Here is a 23549-nt window from a genome sequence, read left to right on the forward strand (position 1 = left end):
GGGCTTTGCCAAGAGCCTGGGCAGGGATGGGAACCCAAGACCGGGCATGCGCTGCCCCCTGCCTGCCCCACTGTCTGAGCACCCAGGACGGGCCGTCAAATCCTTGAAGGGGCAGCCAGTCTGGGGTGCCCTGAGTGCTGAAGGCAGAATATGGGGCCCATTAGCTCTGCCCACAGGCCCGCACGTGGAGGCAGGGCCACCTCAGGAAGAGAGGGGCCCTGAGATGGGGCCGAAGTGCAGAGATACTCGGTCCTGCACAGGGCAAGCATAGTCCCCGGAGGCCTGCCTCGCACCGACCCACGTTCACTGCATGCTGTGTGACTTGGACAAGTCACATGACCTCTCTGAGCCTCAGTTTCCTCATCTGTGGTTCCTGTTGATGTTTCACAGCAGAGTCAGTCACTCACCACTGTGTGACAGATGCCTGACCTAGTGTCTGATCTCTGAATGAAGGAGTGAGTGACGGAATGAAGGAGTGAGTGAATGAATGAGTGAGTGACTGAATGAATCAGTGAGTGAGTGAGTGAGTGAATGGGAAGCTGCAGGGAAGATCTCTGCCTCCTGTAGGCCCTCCCCAGGACTTGGCCTGCCCCACTCCAGGCAAGGGCACGCTTTCCGCCCTGTGATGCCAGAAATCTCCACATCTCGGGGGGGATGCGAGTCAGCACAACCACCAAGAGTTGTCCTAGTAGTTCCCTAATGCTGAGTGACAGACAGCAGCTTGAAATCTAAGGGTTTCTGTGGGTCTGGAATTTGGGCAGGTATTCTTTTCATCAGCCGCCAGTCGCCACGTCCAGCCCCTGTTGAAGGGGAGGGACTTGGGCTCCACCTTTTGGAGGGAGAAGGATCAAAGCATTGTGGTTTCAACATTTGGCCAAATGTTGAAACCACAGCAGTGGTTACCTGACAGTGTCTTTAGATCACAAGTGCGTTTGCCCTTGACCGTGCTGTTTCTTCTTTGGGTTTGTTCTGCTGGTCTCCTTACACATGTTCATTGCTTTACTACTTACAAAGGCCCAGAGAGGGCAACCCAGCATCCGTCCACCCAGAAGGGTCTGGGTGTAGGCTTAGCTGTTCCGCAGAATGTTCTATAGCCGTGTGTTGGTGGAAAGGTGGATAGACAGATATCAGCCAGGAGTTGCTCTATGGGGTGCTGTGGAGGTACCACCAAGGTTCACTGTTAAATGCAAAAAGGGAGGCACAGTGTGTGCAGTGGACTATCTCTTGTTGAAGAAAGCGGGGAGATGGAAATATTTATTTACATTTGCTGGTATTTGCATCAAGAAACTCTGGAAAGAAACACAAGAAGCTGCTTCCTGTGCTGACCCAGCAAGGCAGGGAAAGAGCGTCCGTGGGCTGGGGGTAGAGATGGGGGCATTGTGGAGACCTCTCACTTCAGACTCTCGAACCACAGGAACCTGTGATCTATGCACATGAAATACCACGACAAGAAATGTAAAATCACTCTTAACCCAGTGCAAAGGCCACCAGCTGACCCCGGCCCTGCAGCCTAGCCCCGCCCCTGCCCCACCAGGGCTGGGGGTCCCCCGAGCTCACCCAGCTCCCCATGGCCCTGCCCTCAGTGGCTTTCCAGAGGCTCTGCAGGCTCCATGCTCCCTGGCCAGCTTCCCCTGGGGCTCTCAGTCCCCAGCCAAGCACCAGAGCGATGCTGACATGCTCCCCATTTTCTTTGCAGCCAAGAAATCCCCACCAACAAGGAAGCTGTGCAGCAACCCAGCTGAAGGCCGACTTCCAGGTATGTAGAGGGGATGGCCAGCGTGGACACCGGAGCTGCCCGGCCCCCACCTGCCCCACTGCCCCGTCTCCTTCATCTTGCTCGCTTACTCGGGCAGTGCATCTCACCCATAACTCAGGGGTGATGATAACGCTCTGACCTCTTGAGCCACTGAGAGGATGAGAGGAGTGATGGGAAGCACTCCATGCCCTGGCCCACAGCAGGGCCCACGGGACCTCAGGGCTCTGTTCTGCCATCATTATCTGTTCAGCACACGGCACCCAGAAGCCCTGCCCCCAAGGGCTCTCAGCCCTTGGAGCCCTTGGAAGGGGAGCTGAGGACTCACCTGGGGCAATGCAGCCCAGAGCAGGGGGGAGGCCTCCACCTTGGAGGGAGGACCTCCCCAGTAGGCAGGACTGGCCTGGCTAGGGAAGGGGCATGTGGGCAACATGATGCCCTCTGCTGTCCAGCACCTGGACCATACCCCCTGAGTCGAGGAGTCCCTGCCCTGACCTCAGAGCTGGCGGCTGACCTCCCTGGACTGCCCCAAGAAAGCCAAGGAAATAAGTGAGGCAACCAGCCAGCCCCAGGCTTCCTCTGAGAATGAGACACCCAGAGCCACTGGGGTGGGAGTGGGGTCATGGGGTCACAGAGACAAGAAGGGGGCCTGGGGCTCCCCTCACACAGCATCTCCCTGCACTCCAGAAGCTCAGTGTTCGGGGTGGGGCTTTTCTCCAGAGGCCTGTGGATTAAACTCATAATTTCCAAGTGTCTCTTGGTACCTCACGCTGAGCTTTGCGTGAGGGTCATGAGCACACGGCAGACATGTTTGCCCCAAACAGCAGGTCAACTCAGGGCCCAGGAAAAGGAGCCATCACCTTCCGGAGGCTGGGTGTCCGCTGCAGGGGCTGCGGGTGGGAGCCTCGGCCAGACATGCCCTCTGTCCTTCCTGGCTGTCTGCCCTGCCATCTGGTGCCCATTACCCCCACCATGGGGCCTCTGCAGGTCTGGGAGCCATGTGCCACATGGGGCCTTCATGCTCAGGGCCCGGCTGGCGCCCATCAGGGCTGCTCGGGGGTGGCCAGGGTCTTCCCACACCTCCGGCCCCCAGCAGCATTCGCTCTCTTTTCCTTCTTCCTCCCCACCTCCAGCCCACCGCCACCCACTAAGCCCTCTCCTCAGTCTAGCAGGAGCTCATTTTCCCTCATCTCTTTACGGACCATCAGAGCCAAGCTGCCATCCCTAAAAGGGAAGGCTGTGTGCCCACCACTTCTGCTCTAGCCTGCCACACCACTACGGGAGCCACAGAGGCCACTGTCCCCCACTTACCCTGTCCTTTCCTTGCAGACTCCAGTCAGGACCATGCAAGCAGGCTTCTCCAGGGCTCCTCGAGGGGCCAGGATGGCTGCCCAGCCCGCTTTCTGCGGCCCTCCTCGGACCACAGCATCCTCCTAGCGCCCAGGACGGAGGGGCCATGCCTGGGGAGCAGCCCCTCGGAGCGCCACCCCCAACCATGACCGGAGACCTGCAGCCCTGCCCGGCGGCCAGTGGCACAGGAGGCCCCCTGCGGCCCCCCGGAGAGATCAGTGCCCTGGCCAACAGGACCACCAAGGCCATGGGGAGCAGGGTCCAGGCCATGGACGACCCCAAGACCCAGGTGCAGCAGGCTGGGAAAGGGGTGACCGAGGCCCCTCTCCCCAGAGCGCAGGCCCTGAGCAGCGTCCCCAGCAAGGGCAGCAGCCCCCAAACCCCAGCGGGAAGCAACCTCATGCAGGCTCGTGTCCGGCGGGCAGGCAGGGTGGCTGGCAGCCCTCAGCAGCTCTACAGTCTGAACATCGCCAGCACAAGGCCCAAACCCGCCCTGGATGGGAAGACCCCTGAGAGCCTGCAGCCCGAGGACCTCCGGCCCCTAAACGCAGAAGCGCCCCCAAGCCAAGGGACCAGAGCCGGTCTCAGGCCCGGCCATCCCAGGGCCGAGGCCTCCCCTGCCCCGGAGGAGCTCAGCTTCCAAAAGTGCTTCCAGGAGACCCCCTCCAGCTTTACCTCCACCAACTATACCTCACCGAGTGCCACCCCCGGGCCCCCGCCCCTCAGGGCCCCCCAGAGCAGGGGCACCAGCCCCTGTCGGCCAGCCTCCTACCTGGAACTCCAGGCCAGTGGGGCTGACGCCTGGCCTCCCCCAGCTGAGAACAGCTTCCCAGGTGCTAGTTTTGGGGTCCCCCCAACTGAGCCGGAGCCCTTTCCCGAAGGCGGCAGCCCCGGGGTGGCGGCCTTTCAGTACCCCTTCCCGGAGCTGCACGGGGCTGGCCGGAGACCCTTCCCGGAGGACACGGCCGGGCCCAAGTACCCTGAACGGGCGCTGGTGCTTGCCTTCCACCAGCCTCGGGGGGCATGGCCAGAGGCGGTGGGCACAGGCCCGGCCTACCCCCTGGCTGCCCGCCCGGCCCCCCCGCCCCCACCCTGCTACTCCAGCCGACCCGGCAGCCTCGAGGCCCCCAGCGACCTTGGTGGTGTGCCCCCTCCCCCTAGTGCTGCTCCCCCGGCCCCCAAGCCCTTCTCGGAGAGCACAGCCACCTTCCAGGATGGTTTGCACGAGAACATGACCAAAGTGCTCCCTGAGAGACCTCCTTCGGCCCACGAAGGGCTGGGGAGCCCCAGGGGGCCCCCAAACTCCCTGTCCCAGAGGCAGTTTCCCGGGCAGGCCTATGGAAGCCCTGGAGCCAGTGGGGTGGGCACCAGCCCAGGGCCTCGGGACACAGAGCTGGCCGCCTCAGGGCCCCCCACCGCCAGACTGCCCCCGCTGTGGGACCCTGCTCCAGCCTCTTACCCTCCGCCTCCCCTCGGTCCCCCAGCCACCACGTTCTTCGAAGCCCAGCCCAGCCCAGGCCAGCGGCTCAGCCTGCCCCAGAGCCCCCCGCTGCCCTGGCCCCAGGTGCTCCCGGCCACCGGGCCCAGCCCCCACCAAATGGAGATGCTGAACCGGCTGCCCTTCCCCCCAGGGGCCCCTGAGTGGCAGGGGGGCAGCCAGGGAGCCCTGGGTGCTGTGGGCAAGACACCCGGGCCGGGTGAGAAGCTGGCCGTCCTGAGAAACAGCCCAGGCCAGCACGGCAGTGGCTCCCCTGGCCTGTTTGCCTACAACGGGCTGAAGGACCCAGGAGCCCAGCCCCTGTTCTTTGGGGCAGCCCAGCCCCAGGCCTCACCCCGGGGACCCCCTGGCCTGCCCCCGCCCAGGGTGGTGGGAGCCTCCCCCAGTGAGTCCCCGCTGCCCTCGCCAGCCACCCACACAGCCAGCAGCACCTGCTCGTCACTCTCCCCACTGTCCAGCAGCCCAGCCAACCCCAGCTCAGACGAGAGCCAGGTGCCCGGGCCGCTCGTGCCCTCTGCCTTCTTCCACCCAGCCCCTCACCCTCAGGAAGCTGGCAGCCCCTTCCCGTCCCCTGAGCCCTCGCACAGCCTCCCCATCCACTACCAGCCAGAGCCAGCCAAGACCTTCCCTTTCCCCACAGAGGGGCTGGAGGAAACCCCGTTCCCCAGCTCGGGGCTCCAGGCGGGCAGTGCGGGCCTGGAGGGCTTCCCCCAGGGGCCGCCCCCCTACTCCGCCCACCACTTCCCCCTCAGCAGCGCCAGCCTGGACCAGCTGGACGTGCTGCTCACCTGCAGGCAGTGTGACCGGAACTACAGCAGCCTGGCCGCCTTCCTGGGCCACCGGCAGTTCTGCGGCCTGCTGCCAGCCAGGGCCCAGGACAGCCACCAGCAGCCCCCGGGGCTCCCCGCGCCCCCCAGAGTGCCAGCTGGCAGGACCCCAAGCCCACTCAGCCATGCCAGGACAGCTCCCTTCCTGCTGGGCGGAGACCTCCGGCCTGATGGCAGAGATGACCCCCTGAGGACGAGCTTCCTGCCTGGCCCCACCGCCACCCCCTTCCCACTCCCCACAGGGGACCTGGACCTGGAGGACGCTGCCAAGCTGGACAGCCTCATCACGGAGGCGCTCAATGGCCTGGAGTACCAGTCTGACAACCCCGAAATCGACAGCAGCTTCATTGACGTCTTCACCGACGAGGAACCTTCCGGCCCCAAGGGCTCCGCTGCCGGGCAGCCGCCCAAGGCCAGGCTGGGGGCGACACCAGAGAACAAAGCCCCAGCCCCAGCCCCGCCCCCAGCAGTGGATGTCCCGCTGGAGACCCAGCCCCGCCAGCCCGGGGATGGGGGCAACCCGGCCGGCCCCAGGCCCAAAACCCGCTCCCTGGGCCCAGCACCTGCAGAGACAGATGGGGCCAGCCTGGCTGGCCAGCAGAGGAGAGGAAAGCGGTTCAAGTTGTTCCGGAAAGAGCTGGACACGGTTAACACCACCAAGAGGCCTGGCAGGGGCTCCAGGGCCACCCGCCTGAGGCCACGGAGGAAAGGCCGGGCTGAGGCCCGCCCGCGGGATCTCAGAACCCAGGCCCCCAAGAGCCACACAGACCCCGGGGGTCGGGCCCCGCTGGTGGAGACCAGGAGCTCCCGGCGCCTCCGACTGTCCCCCGGCCAGGACTGCAGGCGGAGGCGGGCGCGGGGCGGCACCTGGAGCAAGGAGCTCATCCACAAGATCGTGCAGCAGAAGAACCGGGCAGGCGGGCGTGGCCCGACCCCGAGCGCCGCAGACGGCGGGCCCCAGCACTGCGACTGCGCCGCCTCCGAGTCTGAGGAGGAGGACGGACCACGGCCCCCTGGCTCCCGCTTCAGAGGCCGGCCCCGCCCCAGCGGCCGGCGATGGCGCCGGGGCGAGAAGAGGAAGGAAGTGGACTTGACCCCAGGCGTCAGAGAGGACGGACAGCAGCAGAAACCCAGGAAGGTGGTGAAGCAGGAGGCTGCAAGGTCCAGGGGCTACCTGGGCCCCGAGGAGCCGGGCAGGCCTGGGCCAGGCCCCAGCCAGAGTCCCGGGGCCCAGGGCCCATCGCATGGCCCAGAGGCTGGAGTGGACCTGGAGGAGAAGGGCCCCCAGCATCTCCTGCGGGATCTCATCGGCACCAAGACTGTAGAGGAGAGCCATCCGCCTCCAGGCTTCCCTCAAGACACTGAGACCCCTGAAGTCGCTGACGGCCTTTCCCCTGATGCCACGGAACTTCACAAGGAGGCTCCAGGCTCCTCTCCAGCTCCCTGCAGGGGAGGCAGCCCCTGCCCCTCAGCCCCAGAGCTACCGCAGCTCCACGGGGAGGACGCAGGGCTGCCCCTCGCAAGCTCACCCACATTGGGTGCACGTCGGTGCTTGGAGCCAGTCGCCTCCCAGGACAGAGAGGACCCGCCTGCCTCTCCATCCGGAGAATCACTGGTGCCTGTCGCTAACGCTGTCCATATGGTCCACTTGGACCCCAGCACCCTCTTTGTGAAGACCCCTGGTCTTGGAGAGTCCATAGAGGCTCCAGCTGCCAGAAAGGGGCCTAAGCCCTACAGCAGCCCCCACAGTGAGCTGTTCCTTGGACCCAAAGACCTGGCCGGCTGTTTCCACGAAGACCTGGGCTCCCAGTCCTCAGCCCCAGACAGCCCACTAGCCATTAGGGCACACCTCTGCCAGGATAACCACGATGCCAGTTCCCCAGAGCCAAAGCCGCCCAGGAGCCCGCCCTACACAGGCATCACAGACCCAGGCAGAGGCCAGTCGGCACTGGCCTTGGAGCCCACGCCCCTCCCCTTGGGGCTGCCCAGGGACAACTTCGACCCTCCGCCCTATGGCAGCCTCTCTGGGCGTGGGGACACCCCTGCACTGCGTGCGTGTGCTGCTCTTCCCCCGAGGAAACCCCAGCTAGACCCACCGTACCCCTCGTTTCTGCCTGAAAGGGACTGGTCCCTGCTGGAGGAAGTGTCCCCGGTGCCGCCTGGCCACCCAGGCCTTTTTCCTGGCTTCTCGGCGGAAAAGACTTTGAGTCAGCAGCGTCCCAGTGAAGGGCCTGTGGCTGCCAGCCTCAGCGCTCTGCCCACCAGGGCTGTCGAGTGTAGCACTGCCAGTACCAGCGACCTGTCCGAGGAGGAGCTGGAGATCAAACGGCTGGTCACAGAACTGGAGAGTCAGCTGCAGAGCAGAGGCCCACAGGGGGCCCGGGGAGAGCCATGCAGGGCCAGCAACACTGCTCCCCGGGATCCAAGTCCACACGGGGAGGGGGTGGACACCAGAGGGGATGCCCTGGCGAGCCCCCAGGAGGAGTGGCCCTCACCCTTGGCCCCCAGCACCCACAAGGACATGGTTCCTCGGGGTCCTTCCAGCCCCATGGGGGCCAGCCTCAGTTTCCAATCAGTGCAGAAAGCCAGAGTCCCGAAGACAAGGCTCCCCAGGGCTGAAGGGGGCCAAAGGGCCCGCCAGGAAGTCTGCGTACCGGACCCCATGTCAGATGTGGGGAGTTTAGCAAAGTGCAGCCCAAGCCTGGAACCTTCGCTTCCTAAGGGTCACGGGGCCCCTGGAACACAACATAGCCAAGGCCTCCCGCTGCTCCTTCCGCGCCCACCAAGAGGGGGGGTTTCCCCGGGACCCCACAAAGCACCTGGGCCCTGTCAGGATCCTCTGGAGCTGGAGGCATTCAGCAGCCCCACTGCCCATCTAGCACCTGGCTTGGCATATCGGGGTGCCGAGCTTCTGCCTCTGGGCACCACCCCACCTTCTGCTGCCATTCATAGCAGTGCCCCCAGGGGACACTCTGTGAGCAGCACAGGTGAGCCAGGAGGAACAGAGCTCCTGCCCGCTGTCACAGCGGGCCCTGTCCCTGAGGGCAAGGAGGAGTTTGTGCCAGTGGGAGTCTCTCCAAGTTGTGCCTCCATACCCAACCCCAGCCCGGGCGGGAGGCTCCAGAACCCAGCCTCCAGCCCACTTCATCAGCTGCAGCTCCTGGTGGCCAGAGCGGCTGAGAGGGGAGATGATGCCCGGGGCTCAAGAGTGACCCCCACTGCTGATGCCCAGAGCCCTCTGCACAGCAACCCCTCAGATGTGGGAGGCGATGGCAAGGAAGGAGAGACAGTGGCCCACAGCCCTGCCCTGGGCTCCCTGGGAGACGTGCAGATGACCACTGTGGCCAGACATCAGCTGGAGCCAGACGAAGATGGACATGCAGGTACACATGGCCAGGCCAGGAAGCCCAGGGGCCAAGCCGAAGCCGGACACCTGCAGCCAGGCGACCGAGGGAGGCCAGGGGGACCGGACAGCTGCACCACAGCCAGTGCCGACCCTGAAACCACACCAGCTGGGCTGGTCGGGGCTGCAGACCAGCTTGGGGCACAGCTCCAGGGAAGCAGGGCGGCCATGGGCCTTTGCAACAAGGCACAGGCCACCCCAAGCCCCACCTCCTCTGAGGCAGACTCTTCAGTCCCAGCTTTGGTGGCAGCCCACACCCCAGACAGGCCCCGGGACTGGACTCTGGAGGCGGTGGCAGCTGGCCCAGGCCTTAGGAAGCATCTGCTGTTCCCTGGGGAAAGCCCAGAGCCCCCCACCAGGGACCTGGCCAGCCGCACCCCCTCGTCCGCCTCTGCAGCCCCCTCCGATCCCTGTGGCCTCAAGCCCCTACACCAGGAAGGCCCTTCCGCGGCACCTTCAGAGGAGCTCAGGGAACTGCTCCCAGCATCTCCATCCCACAGGGGCGCTGCCAGCTCTCAGCTTCTGTCGGCCTCTTCTCCCACCTGGACACCTCCAGAAGGGGCCGAGCGCAGCCCAGCAACCACATGCACTGTAGCACCCCTGGCAGTGTCCCCCTCTTTGAAGACAAGCCACCATGGCCTCAAGGAAAGCCCGGCTCACCACCCTCTCCTGGGGGACGGCAGCCCCCTGGAAGACCCTCCCAAGGAGCCCAGCTTCGTCAGTGTCATCAGTGCCGCCCATGGAGGGGCCCGCCCTGGAGGTCATGTGTCAAAAACCCTAGGAGCTTCCAGAAAAGAGAGGCCAAGGGACTCCCCTGCCCATGCCACCCCTCCCCACCCAACAACAGTCAGCACCCCGGGAGCGACTGTCAAGGCTGCTGCCCTGCCCAGCGTCCCCATCACAGATGGCCTTGGGGCACTCAGAGGTCCCAGGGCTGAGTGGCCAGACCCCAGGGGAGTTCTGCCCATCACGCACCCAGATGGGGTGCCCACAGGCTCCTCCTCCAAACCCCTAGGCAACAGGGAAGGCCAGGGTGTCACCACTGTGCCCACTGACCCTTCCACACGGGGGGCCATGTGGCCAGATCCCCACACTTGCCAAGAAGGCAAGGCTCTGGCCAGCCTCCGAGGACAGGAGAGCCTGGAGACGCCTGGGGCCAGGCTCCCTGCCATTACCAAGGCGTCCGAGGCTGGCGCCAGGGGTGTGCCAGTGATGTGCCCTCCCACAGAGCTCTGCCCAGGCAGCACAACCAGCGACTCCAGAGCCCACTTCCCCCAATGTGCCCTCCACCAGAGACCCCAGGCAGATGCCCTCAGTCCCCAGGACCTCAGACAGAAGCCGCGTGGCTTTAAAAAGAAGCCGGTGTTCACCGAGAATGGCCACTGGAGGGGCGGAGCCCCCAGTGGGCGGCCGGTGACCTGTGAGGTCTGCTCAGCTTCCTTCCGCTCCGGGCCAGGCCTGAGCCGCCACCGAGCCAGGAAGCATGGGCTGCACAAGGGTGCTACGTCCCAGCCAAGCCCAGCGCCCCAACCTGCTCCCCAGATGTGCCACCGCCCCGGGAAGAAGAGTCGCAGAGCTCTGGGGAAGGAGGAAGCTGGGCGCTTGGTGGGAGACCCCAGCCAGGCTGGGGAGCCGCCCCCTGTTTGTGGCTCTACACCTCCTGAGGATGCCCTGGGTCCCGAGACATCCAAGGGGCTCAGGCAGGGGCTCAGCCTTCTGGGAGCTCCAGGCTGTCCCCCAAGCTGGGAGCCACACACCCCAGATACAATCAGGCAAGGAGTGGACGTGAAGCCTGCAGAGCCCAGAAAACAGGACCGGCTGGGGAGGGAAGAGCTCCGACCCAAACAGGCAGAGAAAGGCGGGGGCCAGAGGCGCGGCAGACCACACACAGATTTCCCCAGTGAGTCAGAGGGGAAATCTAACAAGAAAGCTAGGAAGCCCAGAGCGAGAAGGTTCCGGGAGGAGAGCAATCCCCAGGCCCCTGCCAATGTGACTCCAGACAGAAGCTGCTGGAGTCCATCCACCTCTGCTGCCAACTGCTGCCGCCTCTCACCCAAGACAGAGCAAGAGACCAAGGCCATGCAGTTGCCTCCTGCAGCCATGGACCTGGAGGAGACACCCGCACAGAAGCCACCTGGGGACTGGGTGACCTGTCCAAGGATGGTGGAGGGAGCGCCTCCAGGGGAAGGGCCAGGGGAGCAGAAGGCAGCCCTGGCAGGAGGGTGTGGGGGACCCAGAGAGACCAGGACATCTGGCATCTGTGAAGAGCCACTGAGGGTGACTGGGGCTAAGCCTGCAGGGGACAGCAGAGAGGCTGACAGCAGATTGGGGCACAGTGTCTTGGAGGAGCATGGGCTCCCCCAGGGCCCCCCTGAGACTTGTGGTTCTGAAGCAGGTGGCACCATCAGCAGTCCTTGCTCCCAGGCCCCCCTGCACAGCCCAGCAGAGGGGGTCCCAGAGCAGGAGGGCACGGCCCCTAAACCTCCCAGCCCGGAGCGTGGGGACCCTCTGAGCTTGTTGGATGATGAGGCCTCTTTCTCCCAGCTCTTCCCCCTGGGAGACCGCTTGGCTCGGAAGAAGAACCCCCGTGTCTATGGGAAGCGCTGTAAAAAATCGAAGCCCCCACCCCGGGTGGAGCCCAGTGGCCAGGTAGGGGGCAGTGTCACTCTGCCCTCTGCCCGCCTGCCCACAGACCTCAGCGACTCTGGCTCACTCTGCCTGTCCCATGAGGACCCATGGGGTGATGAGGCCACTGATCTGCCCGAGTCCTTCCTCCTGGAGGGCTTCCTCAACAGCAAGGTTCCAGGCATTGACCCCTGGGCCCCAGGCCCCAGCCTGTGGGCCCTAGAGCCCCACCTGGAGACGAAGCCCTGCCGCACCGAGGACCATCCGTCGGAAAACATCCCCAAGCTACACATGGTCCCGGCAGCTTGGCGAGGCCTGGAACTTCAGGCCCCGGAGGACGAGGTTACCTCTTCTCTAGGAGATGCGAGCCCTGAGCCCCCCAACCTGGAGCGAGAGCACTACGACGGCGGGGTGCCCAGGAGTGCCGCGGACCTGGAGATGCTCGGCACCAAACTGGAGCTACAGGACCTGAGCTTCCTGGGACCCTGTGAAGACCCTGTGGGTCTCCCCAGCACCAGCTTCTTGGATGTCAAGGCTACGGCAGGTTCCCAAGGCCCACGAAGCAGGACGGAGGAGGCGGACGGGGCAAGAAAGGCCGCAGGCGAAGGCCAGCATGCCAAGGCCAGGAGAGCATCCTACAAGTGCAGGGTGTGTTTCCAGCGCTTCCACGGCCTGGGCGAGCTGGACCTGCACAAGCTGGCCCACAGCCCCTCCCCTCCCCCCACCTGCTACATGTGCGTGGAGCGCAGGTTCGGCTCCCGGGAGCTGCTCCGGGAGCACCTGCTGGAGAAGCACGTGCAGAGCAAGGCGGGGCTGTGGGCCTGCGGCATGTGCCTGCGGGAGGTGGCCGACGTCTGGATGTACAACGAGCACCTGCGGGAACACGCCGTGCGCTTCGCCCGCAAGGGGCAGGCGCGGCGGTCACTGGAGGACCTGCCCGCCTGCTGGGAGGGCGGCGGCGTGGTCACGCACTTCCTGAGCGGCATCGCGGGGCAGGCCTCCAGATCCCACCGAGGCAAGCGCTCCGTCGCCGGCAAGGCAGGTGGGGGCTGCGCAGAGTCGTCGGGGCCGAACGCGGGAGCCAGGAAGGCGTTGCCTAGGGAGCGGCCGAGGCCCCAGGCCCGCAGTCGCGGCTGCGACGCAGTCGGCGCCTCGGCGCAGGGCAGCCCGTCCGCCTGCGCGCGCCCCGCCCCAGCCGGCGGCGCGTCCCCCGAAGCTCATCCCCACGGCGAGCCCCCGCTCCCGGCCGTCCCGGTGCACCAGGACTGCAAGGATCCGGCCCGCGACTGCCACCACTGCGGGAAGCGGTTCCCCAAGCCCTTCAAGCTGCAGCGCCACCTGGCGGTGCACAGCCCGCAGCGCGTCTACCTGTGCCCGCAGTGCCCGCGCGTCTACCCGGAGCACCAGGAGCTGCGCGCGCACCTGGGCGGTGAGCACGGGGTGAGCGGGGAGCTGGAGCTGGCGCACACGCCGCTGTACGCCTGCGAGCTCTGCGCCAACGTCACGCACATCAGCAAGCGGTCCTTCGTCTGCAGCTCCTGCAACTACACCTTCGCCAAAAAGGAGCAGTTCGACCGGCACATGGACAAACACCGGAGGAAAGGGCAGCAGCCCTTCACATTCCGCGGCGTGAGGAGGCCCGGAGCCCCCGGGCGGAAGGCTTCTGCCCGAGAGGGCACGCTGCCTAGCAAACGGCGCAGGGTGGCCGCTCCCGGCAGCCCCGCCAGGTCCAGCACGGACGGGCCTCTGTCCCAGGGCAGCAGCCCCACCCCGAGTGAGGGGTCCCTCCCAGCCCTGCTCCAGCCCTGCCCAGAGGCAGCTCCCAGCATCACCGCCGGGCAGCCCGGGACTCCAGAGAGGCCCATAGACCCTCTAGGCCACCAGGAGCTCCTGCCCCCATCCTTGTCTCCTTTTCCAGCGGCCTCGGCTGGTGGCAAAGATGGTCACAAGCCGGACCAGGCCCTGGAGAGCTCCGAGGATGAGGCCTCCCCAGGCAGCCCTGAGCACCTCCTCCAGAAGGCTTTCCCGCTGGGAGGCTCTCTACCCCGGCTGGGGGCCGCAGACCACGAGGTAGAGGAAAAGAGGGCAGCTGGCCCGCTCTCAGGGAAACACAGGACCCCAAGTGCACCTGGAAAATGTGCCCCTGACCATCACCCAGAAGCCCCCTCTCTGCTCTGGAAGGAGAAGCAGGTGTCCACGTGTCTCTTGGTGCCTGCAGGGGCAACAGGGGGCCCCTCCCACAGAGGCAGTGCCCCCAAGCCTAGGGGCTGTGGGAGTTTATCAAAGGACAGGTCAAGCTCATCCACCCCCAACAAAGCACCCAAGATCCCAGGACAACTGAAGAAGGCGGTAGCCAGCCCAGTGCCCGGAGAACTCCCCCGTGGCACTGAGGAGAGGCTGAAGCCCACCGCCCTCAAAGCCAAGCCAGGCTTCCAGGGTGCTGGAGGCCCCCGGCAGGGCACCAAGGCAGTGGGCGGCAGCCAGCCCCAGCCAGCCAGCGGGCGGCTCCAAAGCGAGACAGCCACCACCCCAGCCAAGCCCGACTGCCCAGGCCAGGGCCCCGCCCCAGACAAGGCCCTCCCTCGAGCCCTAGCCAAAGGCTACCCCAAGGGGCCAAGGGAAGCTGGTGGCCAGGGGCTGCGAGGGAGCCTGGGCCCCAGGGAGGACGCAGACAGCAGTGAGAAGAAGAGAAAAGGCCGGGCCCCGGAGCCAGCCAGGAGCGAAGGTGTGGGGAGCCTGGGCAAAGGCCCCTCAGCCCCTGACAAACCCCCCCGGGCTCCCCGGAAGCAGGCAACTCCCAGCCGTGTGATCCCCGCCAAGCCCAAACCCAAGCCCAAGTCCAGTAGCCAGAACAGCTCGATGCTCCCTCAGCCCTCAGAGGTGCAGAAGCGGGAGCCCAGCCATGCCCACGGGGACCTCAGATGCAGCAAGGAGGGGCTGAGCAAGGCCCTCCCCCAGACAAGACCTCTACACAGGCCCCCCAGGAAGGGTGGGGCTCTCCACAGTGCAGAACCCCCTAACCCCCGGGCCTGCCGCACAGCCGAGTCCCAGAGCCACCTCCTCAGCCAGCTGTTCGGTCAGAGACTAACCAGTTTCAAGATCCCTTTGAAAAAGGACTCTTCTGAGTAATTTATAGGAGCCAGCAAGTGCCTGGGAGTGGGATTGGGGATGAACTCGCAAATGGGGGACCCTGGTCTTTTTTGAGGAGCTCCAGTCGTCTGAGAGTTGTCTGGTGGCCACATCTTAATTCATCTGATGTACCATGAAAATACTCAGACTTTAGTGTTAGAGCTGCAACTCTGATGCCTTGAGCAGAGCCTGGGGTGGACAGCAATCCCTTTCTAGCTGGTAGGTGAGGGTGAGGGCTGGGCCAGCTGCAGCCTCTTTGAGGCCATGCAGCTGTTTATCCAGTACCAAGAAGTTAAGGAGAGAGTGGCTCATCCCCCCAGCCCCATTTGCCCCACAGTTAAGGCCCAGTATGCCACAGAACCCCTCGGTTTGAAGGTTTCCACAGGGCCCCCCAACCCTTGTCATCTAACAAGAAGTAAGTTGAGGCAGCCACCAGTCCGATGGTGGCAGCTTCCATCTTAGAGTCATTGCTGCTGTTGCTGGAATTCCAAAGCGACCCTAGAAATCAGATGGGGGCCAAAGAGCCATCTCTGAGCTGCCCAGCCCTACAGAGCACAACAGGCCTCTGACCACAGGGTTGTGCCAGCCACTGTCCGTGCTGCTGACAGAAAAGCTGGTTTCTAGTGCACCTTGACCCCTGGTCCTCCGTCTCCACCCCCACCACCTCCACCCCAGCCTCCGCAGTTGCCCTCTCTAGAGCCTGCCTCCTACACAGAGCTCTCTGCTGCAAGTATGAGCAATTTTACTCTGAAGTTTCTGGTGCTATTTTCATGTAATGTGAATATAGGCTTCCTTGATTTGTTTTACCTGGGGGATGGTGTCGGACCAAGAGGTGCTAGGGGACATGCAGGCTGCCCAAGGCACCAGCGGCCCAAGAAGCCCTGACTGGCTCCAAGCCGCCTGCGTGCGGCTCCAGCCCCGCAGTCAGGTCGGAGCAGCCAGATGGGACCCTCAAGGCCGGCTCATGCACTGACCCGACCCAGGGGCCGGCACACATGTCCTTTTTACAGAACCGTGTCTTCACGGGGGCAGGAGGTGGGGAGAGGCTACCTTCTGTCCTTAGGTGTCTCTGAGGTTTGTGGTTTGTTTTGTTCTGTTTCTTCATTTTAACCTTAGGTACAGTGTGTATGTCAAAAGTTCTAATTTTGATATTTTGAAAGAGACCAAATCAAGCCCAAACTGCCTTTTTTTGTAGAAGGTGTGTGTGCCACTCAGAGTGCCTCTTTAGTGCTGATGAATAAACCCGGGGGGGGCTCTGAGGTTGTACTGTAAAAACCGTAGCAATCCGTGCTGTCAAATATATGCCCACTGTTGTCACAGGGTGCCTCCGCCGTGGCCTCTGTCCTCCCGCCAGCCCCACCCTGCTGCCCCACCGAGCTGCCACCCTCGTCCTGCCCCAGGGTCACCTGGCCCTGCAGAGCCTACTGGTAGGGCAGCGGTCCCACCAGGTCCCAGACCTGTTTACCCGGCGAAGATAACACCTCAGTGCTGTGGGCCCCTCTGGGTTAGGGAATCGGAGGGCAGCAGAGACAGCAGGGGGCACCAGACCCAGAGACCTTCCCCCACTACAGGCTCTGACCCCTAGGGACCCTGAGTCCTGAAGATGCCTCCAGAGACCCCTGTGTCTGGGACAAGTACTTGGAGGGCAGCAGATCCCTGTCCGGTCCCTGACAGCTGCCCAGGCTTGGTGGGGGCAGAGTGGGGGTGCCTCTCTCAGAGCAGGCCCCCAACCACACCTGCTGGACAGTGGGAGGGGAGCCACGCCATCCACAGGGAGACAGGTCCTGCACATGGCGCAGGGACCACCTTGCCCACAGCCCCACCCACCCCACCACTCCCCTTGTCCCACCAGGCCCTGGCCCCGCACTTCCATCCACCAGGGACACCCTGCCCAGGTCCTTGCCCTCAGTCTCAGCCCCTCCCATCGATGCCCCCTGCCCAGCAGGCTGCCTCCCTCTGTCTGGCACACACCTACTGTGGGCTGCGGAACAAACCAGCAGCTGACAAGGGGTGCTAGCTGGGGGTTGGGGTTGCAGTGGGTGGAATCGGCTCAGAGTCGCACTTGAGAAACACCGTCCTGGGACTTGGTGGTGGACACCTTGTGGGATCGGCCAGGTCTGCAGCACTGGGTGCCCCTGCCCGGCTCGCCATGCCTCGGTCAGCCTCGGGCCAGCCTCCATGTCCCTGGAAGCACGATGGGGTGTCCAGGCCCTGCCATAGGCTGTGATTGGCAGGGGAGGGGGTGAGCCTGGTGCTCTGCATGGTCACGTGCCCATGGGTGCTGAGGCTCACAACATCAGGGACCCCTCAGCTCTAGTCTTAGGGGCAGGACATGAGTGAACCTGCCCTCCTGGGTGCTGAGTCCACGGCAGGGCTGCGAGCCCCAGTGTGTGGACAGTGGCAGCCTGGCCAGCAGGTGGCAGCATTCGCCAGCTCAGCGGGGCCAGGGCAGCTCAGGTACCACACGCACACATCACAGGTACACGAGGCACCCTCGTCCTCACCAACGGGCTGAGATACGCTCACAGCACACACGGGTGCACTGTTCCCAGGCCTCACACAACCACAGACAGCCACGCATACAACCTCACACACACACAACCATACAGAAGCACCCACACACACAACTACACACTAGCACCCACCCACACAGCCACACACATACAACCACAGACAGCCACACACACAGCCACATACATACACACAACCACACATACAAGCACCCACCCACACAGCCACACACATACAACCACAGACAGCCACGCAGACAACCACACATACAACCACAGACAGCCACACACACAACCACACACCCACAACAATACACAAGCACCCACACACACAGCCACACACAAGAACCCACACAGACCACCACACACACACAGCACACATACAACCACACACACAACCAGAGACAGCCACACATACAACCACACACCCACAACCACACACAACCATACACAAGCACCCACACACACAGCCACACACACACAACCACAGACAGCCACACACACAGCCACATACATACATATAACCACACACACCACACACACAAGCACCCACACACACAACCACACACCTGACTGATTCTGGGCACATCTGTGGGAACTGGCCCGAGCGAGGGATCCAGGGTGGGCATCCTGAAGGGCCCCGTGTGGGCTGTGAGAGCGGGCCGGACAGAGTGGGAGAGGATTTGGTAGGCACAGACCCTGTTCAGGGGCCACGGCTCCCTGAGGACCCGAGGAGGCAGAGCCCGGCCCCCACAGGCCCACAGGCCCTTCTGCCTGGACCTCAACGGCCTGGCTCACCCCTTCTAGGAAGCCAGAGTGTCCCTCACCCTGAGACTACTGCACCCCCAGAGCTGCCAGGCAGGGGGCAAGGAGCAGGGGAGCCTGAGGGTCAGCAGCAAGGTCACGTGAATGCTGTATCTGACAACTGCACTCCACCAGGTCCCGAAGCCTGACCCCAGTGATCCCTTGGCCCCACCAGTCTGGACATGGGGCCGGAGAGAAGATGGTGCCTGGGACCAGGTGAGGAGGGGCAGGTGGCGGGGACAGGCTGGGGAACACGCAGGAGTCTGCCTGGGCATGGGGGATAGGGCTGCAGGAGGGAAAGAGCTGGCGGTGGAGCATGCAGCGGGCCCCATCCCTGGGCCCCATCCCCAGACCCCGTGAAGGGGGAGGCTTGCCTGGGCGGCCAGAGGGCATATCCACTGGGAATGGCTGGAGAACGTCCTTAGGATGGGCTTGCCTAGGCTTCGGGGCCACAGACGGCTCAGAGAACCCAGCCTCCCAGGGAGAGGGTGTAGAAGGCCATGCTCATACAGACAGAAGAATCCGTACATCCGGGGTCCCACAGAGAGGGCCATCAGGGATGGGCCGGGTCTGTGTCACCGGGATCCCTCCAAGCACCACCATGGGGGGACAGGACCTGGAGGCCGTGGGTCCTGTCCGTGTCACCTGAAAATGTGCTGCGGTGGGCTCTGGTCTTGAGCCTGAGGCTGCACCCCGTGAGACCCCATTTCTCTGCCTGTCTGGTGGGTGGCCAGCGGGTCCACTGCTGTGGCTGCAAGACCACTGCCCAGAAGCAGCCATGCCAAGCCTTCCCTCCTGGGCCTGGGCACCCAAGGCCACAGCCCCTTCCCACAGGCCAATGTGTGCCTCCCTGACCAGATGGCCTGGCCTTGTGGGCTGCAGCTCAAGGCCACCGGCCTCCTCCGTGGAGCCCCTGGCCGAGAGAGGATGCAGACAGGGCCCTCCCTAGGTTTAGCTGGGCCTGAACACACCTCGGTCTCAGCTATGAGAGACTCAGGCACACTGCTGGGCCCAGGCAGGAGGGCAAGTGCCAGGGGTCTCACCGTCCCCTCTGAGCGCAGCGGTCACCAGAAACCCGTCCAGCCCTGACTCTCGGGCTCCCTCCGAGGGCTAAGTGCTGGGGCTTACTGGCTCTGGCCAGAGCCTCTCCCCACGCCGTCCACTTGGCTCCCTCCCTCTCCTCCTTCGGGGCTTTACTCAGATGGCACCTCCTATCTGCGGCCTTCCTAACCACCTGCTAAGATGACAGCTGCACCCCAGTGCCCAGGCCCGAGGCCGCATGTTTGCCCTGGGGTGCCCACGGCCCACTCACTGATCCTGGCTGCTGCCCGGCCGCTGGACTCTGTGTGCTGTCCACGGTTGTACCGCCAGTGCTGGAGTGGGAGGAAGCGGGAGGGAGAAGGAAGGGGCGGACGGGGAAGTGTGAGCTTCCTGAACCCTACTCTCTTCCTTCGGAAATGTCCAGATAACATTTCCTGTCTGCACAGGCTGGTAAATAGGCCACACCTGGGCAGCTGCATGAAGGGGTGGGTCACTAACCCCTCAGGACAGTGTCCAGGCAGAACCCATGTGTCCCGGGACCTCAGAGGGCATGGCTTGTTAGAGATGCTGTTTCAGAGAGTCTCACTGAGCCCAGAGGGGACCAGCTGAGTCCCGCCCTCTGCTCCCCTCAGACAGGGAACACCTGAGCCCATCCCCCAGGCCAGAGCCAGCCCAGCCCCCCGCAGCAGCCTGCCCCCGACACCTCAGGGTGGCATCCAGCTGTCCCTTGCGTTGCCCGGCTCCTCCCCTGCCCGTCCTGCAGGCCGCCTCTGATCCCTAGCTTAATTTATTTTGACATCCTCGCTGCTGTGTGACCTCCTTGTGGTATCACGTGTTGCTTAAAACTCATTATCCCCCCCTTGAAACAAGAAGTTAATTAAACCCTTCACAGAGCCAGTGTTGACAAGTGTTGGCGTGGGCCCCTGGCATGACTGCCCAGGGCTCCAGGGCCTGGGGCTGACGGGCGGTGGGGGAGCAAATCCTGGGCCCCCTTCCCCACAGGGCAGCCACCAGGGGCCATGCTGGAGCAGCAGCTGTGGATCTCCAAGGGAGGCTCTGCTGCTCACCTGCTGTGTGGCAGGTGGGGTGGGGGTGACTTCACTTCTCTGAGCCTCAGTTTCCTTGTCTGGCAAATAGGAATTCTAAGAGTCCCTTCTTCAGACAGTGCTTGGCGCAAGGCCTGGCACTGAGGAACCCTCTGCAGCTCTCTGCCCTCACCCCACATGTGAGGCAACAGAGTGCTGAGAACTGCAGAAAAGGCACCCTGGGCCCTGCAGGCTGGACCAGAGAGGGGCCGGAAGCAATCAGGGCCTCCCCGAGGGAGGGAAAGTGGGTGGGCAGTGGGAGGGAAGGGTGCGTCTAGTGGCAGGAACAGCGTGTGGGGCCGCAGGACACCTGGACCTGTTCAGGGAGGTTCAGAGGAGGACTAAGAGGGGAGGGCTGAGATTATTGCAGTTGCTTTGGGGAGGTCCCACTGGCTTCACCCTGCAGTGGGGCAGGGGTGGCTGTGGGGCCAGCAGCAGTCAGGCTGGTGGGTGAGGGAGGCTTGGAGCTGGGTGGGGATGATGGCAGAGTCCCCAAGGGGCCTCTTAGGGCTATAAGGAGGTGCGATCAGGGACACTGGTGGGGACAGTGAGGCAGAAAGAGGACTTCCAGTGCAGCGTGGCAGGCAGAGCCCCTCACCTGGCCTGGGCTAGGGACACACTCCTCCCAGCCTGTCCAGCCCTTCTGAGCCTTTGCCCCTGCTCCTCCCTAAGCTGAGAATGCCTTTCTCCCACCACTCTTTCCTGAGTCATCTTCATCCTTCAGTGTCCAGCTTAAGTTTCTAGAGCATTCTGTGGCTCCCTTGGTCATCACCTAACAACCAGTACAGAGCCTGCTATGTGGGAAGTGCCACAATCAGCCCTCTCCCCACCCACAGCCACTGCCCGCTCCCAGGCAGTCCCCCTGGGACAGGGCAGCACAGAGCAAGCCCATCAGCAGGCCCCCAGACCGCCAGCGCACAAAGCAGAGGTGGAGCAGACGTGAGCCTGGAGCCACAGCAGCATCGAGACTAGAGGGTCCTGCCCACCCCACTGACAGATGAGGAAACCAAGAGCCTGACAGCTTAAGGACTTGCTCAGGGTCATGGCCTCCTATGTGGCAGAGCCAAGATTTGAACCTTGTTCTCCCAGGGCCCAGCCAGGGTTAAGAACGTGAGCTCTGCCCTGCGACTGCCCGGGATACAGGAATCATGACCATTTCTGAGCTGTAGGGTCACTCTGAGCCTCAATGTCATTATCACCATGACAGCCTTGATGCTGTATCCTAGGCCCAGCCCTGCCACTTCCTGCCAAGGGGACCACCAGATGGTTGCTAGGACAGGATGCCATGAGAGACCATGAACCGGCCCCAAAAAGGACCAGGGAAAGGTTAGTGATGCTGATAATGATATGGCCCTAGTGTGGGCACCCAGAGCTGTCCCCAAGAGCCTTTCCTGGGCCCAGATACCCTTGGAACCTTCTCCAGGGCCTACAGGCTATTATTAGGGCTTGAAATCCAGCAAAGCAGGAAACAGCCAGGCTGTGGTCGGGGCAGCTGAGCTCCACGCCGAGCCCTTCCCAGCTCCAGGGAAGGGTGTTGCGAACATCCAGGTGGACCTCCACCAGTGATGTTTGGATGTGAATCGTGACACTCCCAACAAGGAATGCAGGTGGCCGGTAGGATCCCGAGGCAGCCCCTCTCCACTCTGATCAGGGACTCCTGCTGAACCCCACAGAGATGACGCCTCCTCCAGTCAGCCTTCTTTGACTTCCCCAGGCAAAGGTGGTGACTTCTGCTCTGTGCTAAGCCAGGCCTTCCTTTCTTCAGCATTCCTTGCTCCTCTTTCCTCAGTTTATTGTCGTGATCAATAGAGCTCTGTGGAGGGTGTCATGGCCTGTCTGAGTGAGGTCCAGTGACCCCGCCATTGGTCACGAGCAACCTGCAGTGTCATTATCTTTGCAGTAGTGAGAATAACAGCCCTTGCAAGGCAGACAGAGGGGGCAGAGCATGGAAGCAAAGTTCCCTGGTGCGGGCCTGAGTCAAGGCTGTCATGGCGTTTCACAGGTAGGTGACCGGCACAGGTGCATGGAACCCTACCCTTGGTTTAAGGTTCCTCTGAGGCTGCATGAAAATGTTTGATTTTTGAACAAGGGGCTCCACATTTTCACTTTCCACTGAGCCCTGAGAATTATGAAATGGGTCCTGGTCAGCAGGTTCTGTTTCTGACCTGCCCCTGCCCCTAAGTCCCTAGGCAATGGGGGTCTCGGGAGCCTAAAGTAGCCTGAAGTGCTGCCAGCCCTCTCTCCCCTCACCCTCAACATGCGTACTCAGTCATGTCTGACTCTCTGCAACCCCGTGGACTGTAGCCTGCCAGACTCCTCTTAACCATGGGATTCTCTAGACAAGAATACTGGAGTGGATTGCCATTCCCTCCTCCAGGGGATCTTCCCCATTGAGGGATCGAACAGTCTCCTGCATTGCAGGCAGATTCTTTACCACTGAGCCACAAGGGACGCCCCACCCCCACCCCCGCAGGGATCAGGCATCACTAACTGGTCCTGGTTCTTCTGCTCTTGCTGACCCTCAGAACCCTCCTCCACACAGACCTCCAGCCACTCCAGCAGTGGTAGCAACCTGGGTGCCACTTGCTGTGCATGGAGCCTCAAACCTGGCAGAGGTCCAGTTCGTGGCCACCTCTTCCAGGGATCCCTCTGTCTGCCAGGTGCCCATACTGTAAAGAGGCTCCCCACTTTGGGAAGGCAGCAGGCCCAATGGGAAACCCAGACAGGTGGAGTCCCTTGTCTCATTGACAGACATAGTGGGAGCCCTGGGCTGAGTGAACCAGTCAATTATGGGCCGCATACTCCGCAGAGAAGGGGTACAGCACCATGGCAGCTGCAGGAAGGCTGTACCCATTGGCTCTGGGCAGGGAGTGGGAAGAGTGGGCAAGCTCATGACTCCAGCCAGGTCTCTTGGCCTCCTGGCCTCAGTGTTCTGGCCTGTCCAGGGGCAGTGGCTTATCCTGGGGGGACCTCAACCTTATGCCCCACCTGCCAACCTCCTGCCCTCCTGAGAGCAGCAGCAGCAGGGGAGAGTGCCCAGGTCCTGGGGGCGAATTGTTTGTCTTCTATGGGGAAGGGCAAAGGCAACAGGAGTCAGACAGAATGAGGGGGTCTCAGGGCAGAGTGCTCAGCACCCAGCCAGCCCCCACACATCACTGTGAGGATCACCTGCCATCAGGTGGGTGAGTCCAGCTTTGCAGACAGGTATCCAGACACCCTGTTTGCAAAGCTCTTCCCCTTAGCCTCTGGCCCCTGCTAACTTCCTATTTCTTGCGAATATGGGGTTGGGGACGGTGGGGTGAGGGCAGGCACCAAATGCAGGCCAAGAATATTAAAGGAATACAGTTGAGCTCCCAGGGACGACTCTGATGCTGTGTGACCTTGAGCCTCCTGGAAAGTGGGGGGCCTCTGGGATCCCATGAACATATTCCAAAGGACAGAAGGGCTGGCCTCCGTGTCCACGGCTGGAACAGGCAGTACTGACCGTGGGAACCTCGCTCCTTTCTACTTCCTGGGCCTCCAGC

The 23549-nt window shown here is 63.2% G+C and overlaps 2 protein-coding genes and 1 long non-coding RNA gene across 3 annotated transcripts in view; 2 read left to right on the forward strand and 1 right to left on the reverse strand.

Moving 5' to 3' along the window:
- Nucleotides 1–1208: 1208 nt before the first annotated feature.
- LOC147353075 (uncharacterized) lies at nucleotides 1209–3184 on the reverse strand. The gene is made up of 2 exons (XR_015144985.1): nucleotides 3065–3184; nucleotides 1209–1425 (listed from the first exon to the last, which is right to left on the reverse strand). It is a non-coding gene; the product is annotated as an uncharacterized LOC147353075 (long non-coding RNA).
- A 25-nt stretch (nucleotides 3185–3209) lies between these two features.
- ZNF469 (zinc finger protein 469) lies at nucleotides 3210–15902 on the forward strand. The gene has a single exon (XM_086349461.1). The coding sequence runs from the start codon at nucleotides 3210–3212 to the stop codon at nucleotides 14583–14585; it is 11376 nt and encodes a 3791-aa protein (XP_086205587.1). The 3' UTR covers nucleotides 14586–15902.
- A 2164-nt stretch (nucleotides 15903–18066) lies between these two features.
- The window catches only part of ZFPM1 (zinc finger protein, FOG family member 1), a 68264-nt gene continuing 62781 nt past the window's right edge, over nucleotides 18067–23549 (forward strand). Inside the window, exon 1 of the mRNA XM_086349465.1 lies at nucleotides 18067–18115. Coding sequence (XP_086205591.1) covers nucleotides 18082–18115 — 34 coding nt within the window. The 5' untranslated portion in view covers nucleotides 18067–18081. The remainder of the gene's footprint in view (nucleotides 18116–23549) is intronic.

This window comes from Bos grunniens, chromosome 18 (genome assembly GCF_055505025.1).
Source record: "Bos grunniens cultivar Pamir isolate PY7600 chromosome 18, Bosgru_T2T1.0, whole genome shotgun sequence".
In the NCBI taxonomy this organism is placed as follows: domain Eukaryota; kingdom Metazoa; phylum Chordata; class Mammalia; order Artiodactyla; family Bovidae; genus Bos; species Bos grunniens.

What these genes read in the sequence shown, in the direction of transcription:
- ZNF469 (XM_086349461.1), top strand. Translation starts at nt 3,210, where the DNA reads ATGCCTGGGGAGCAGCCCCTCGGAGCGCCACCCCCAACCATGACCGGA.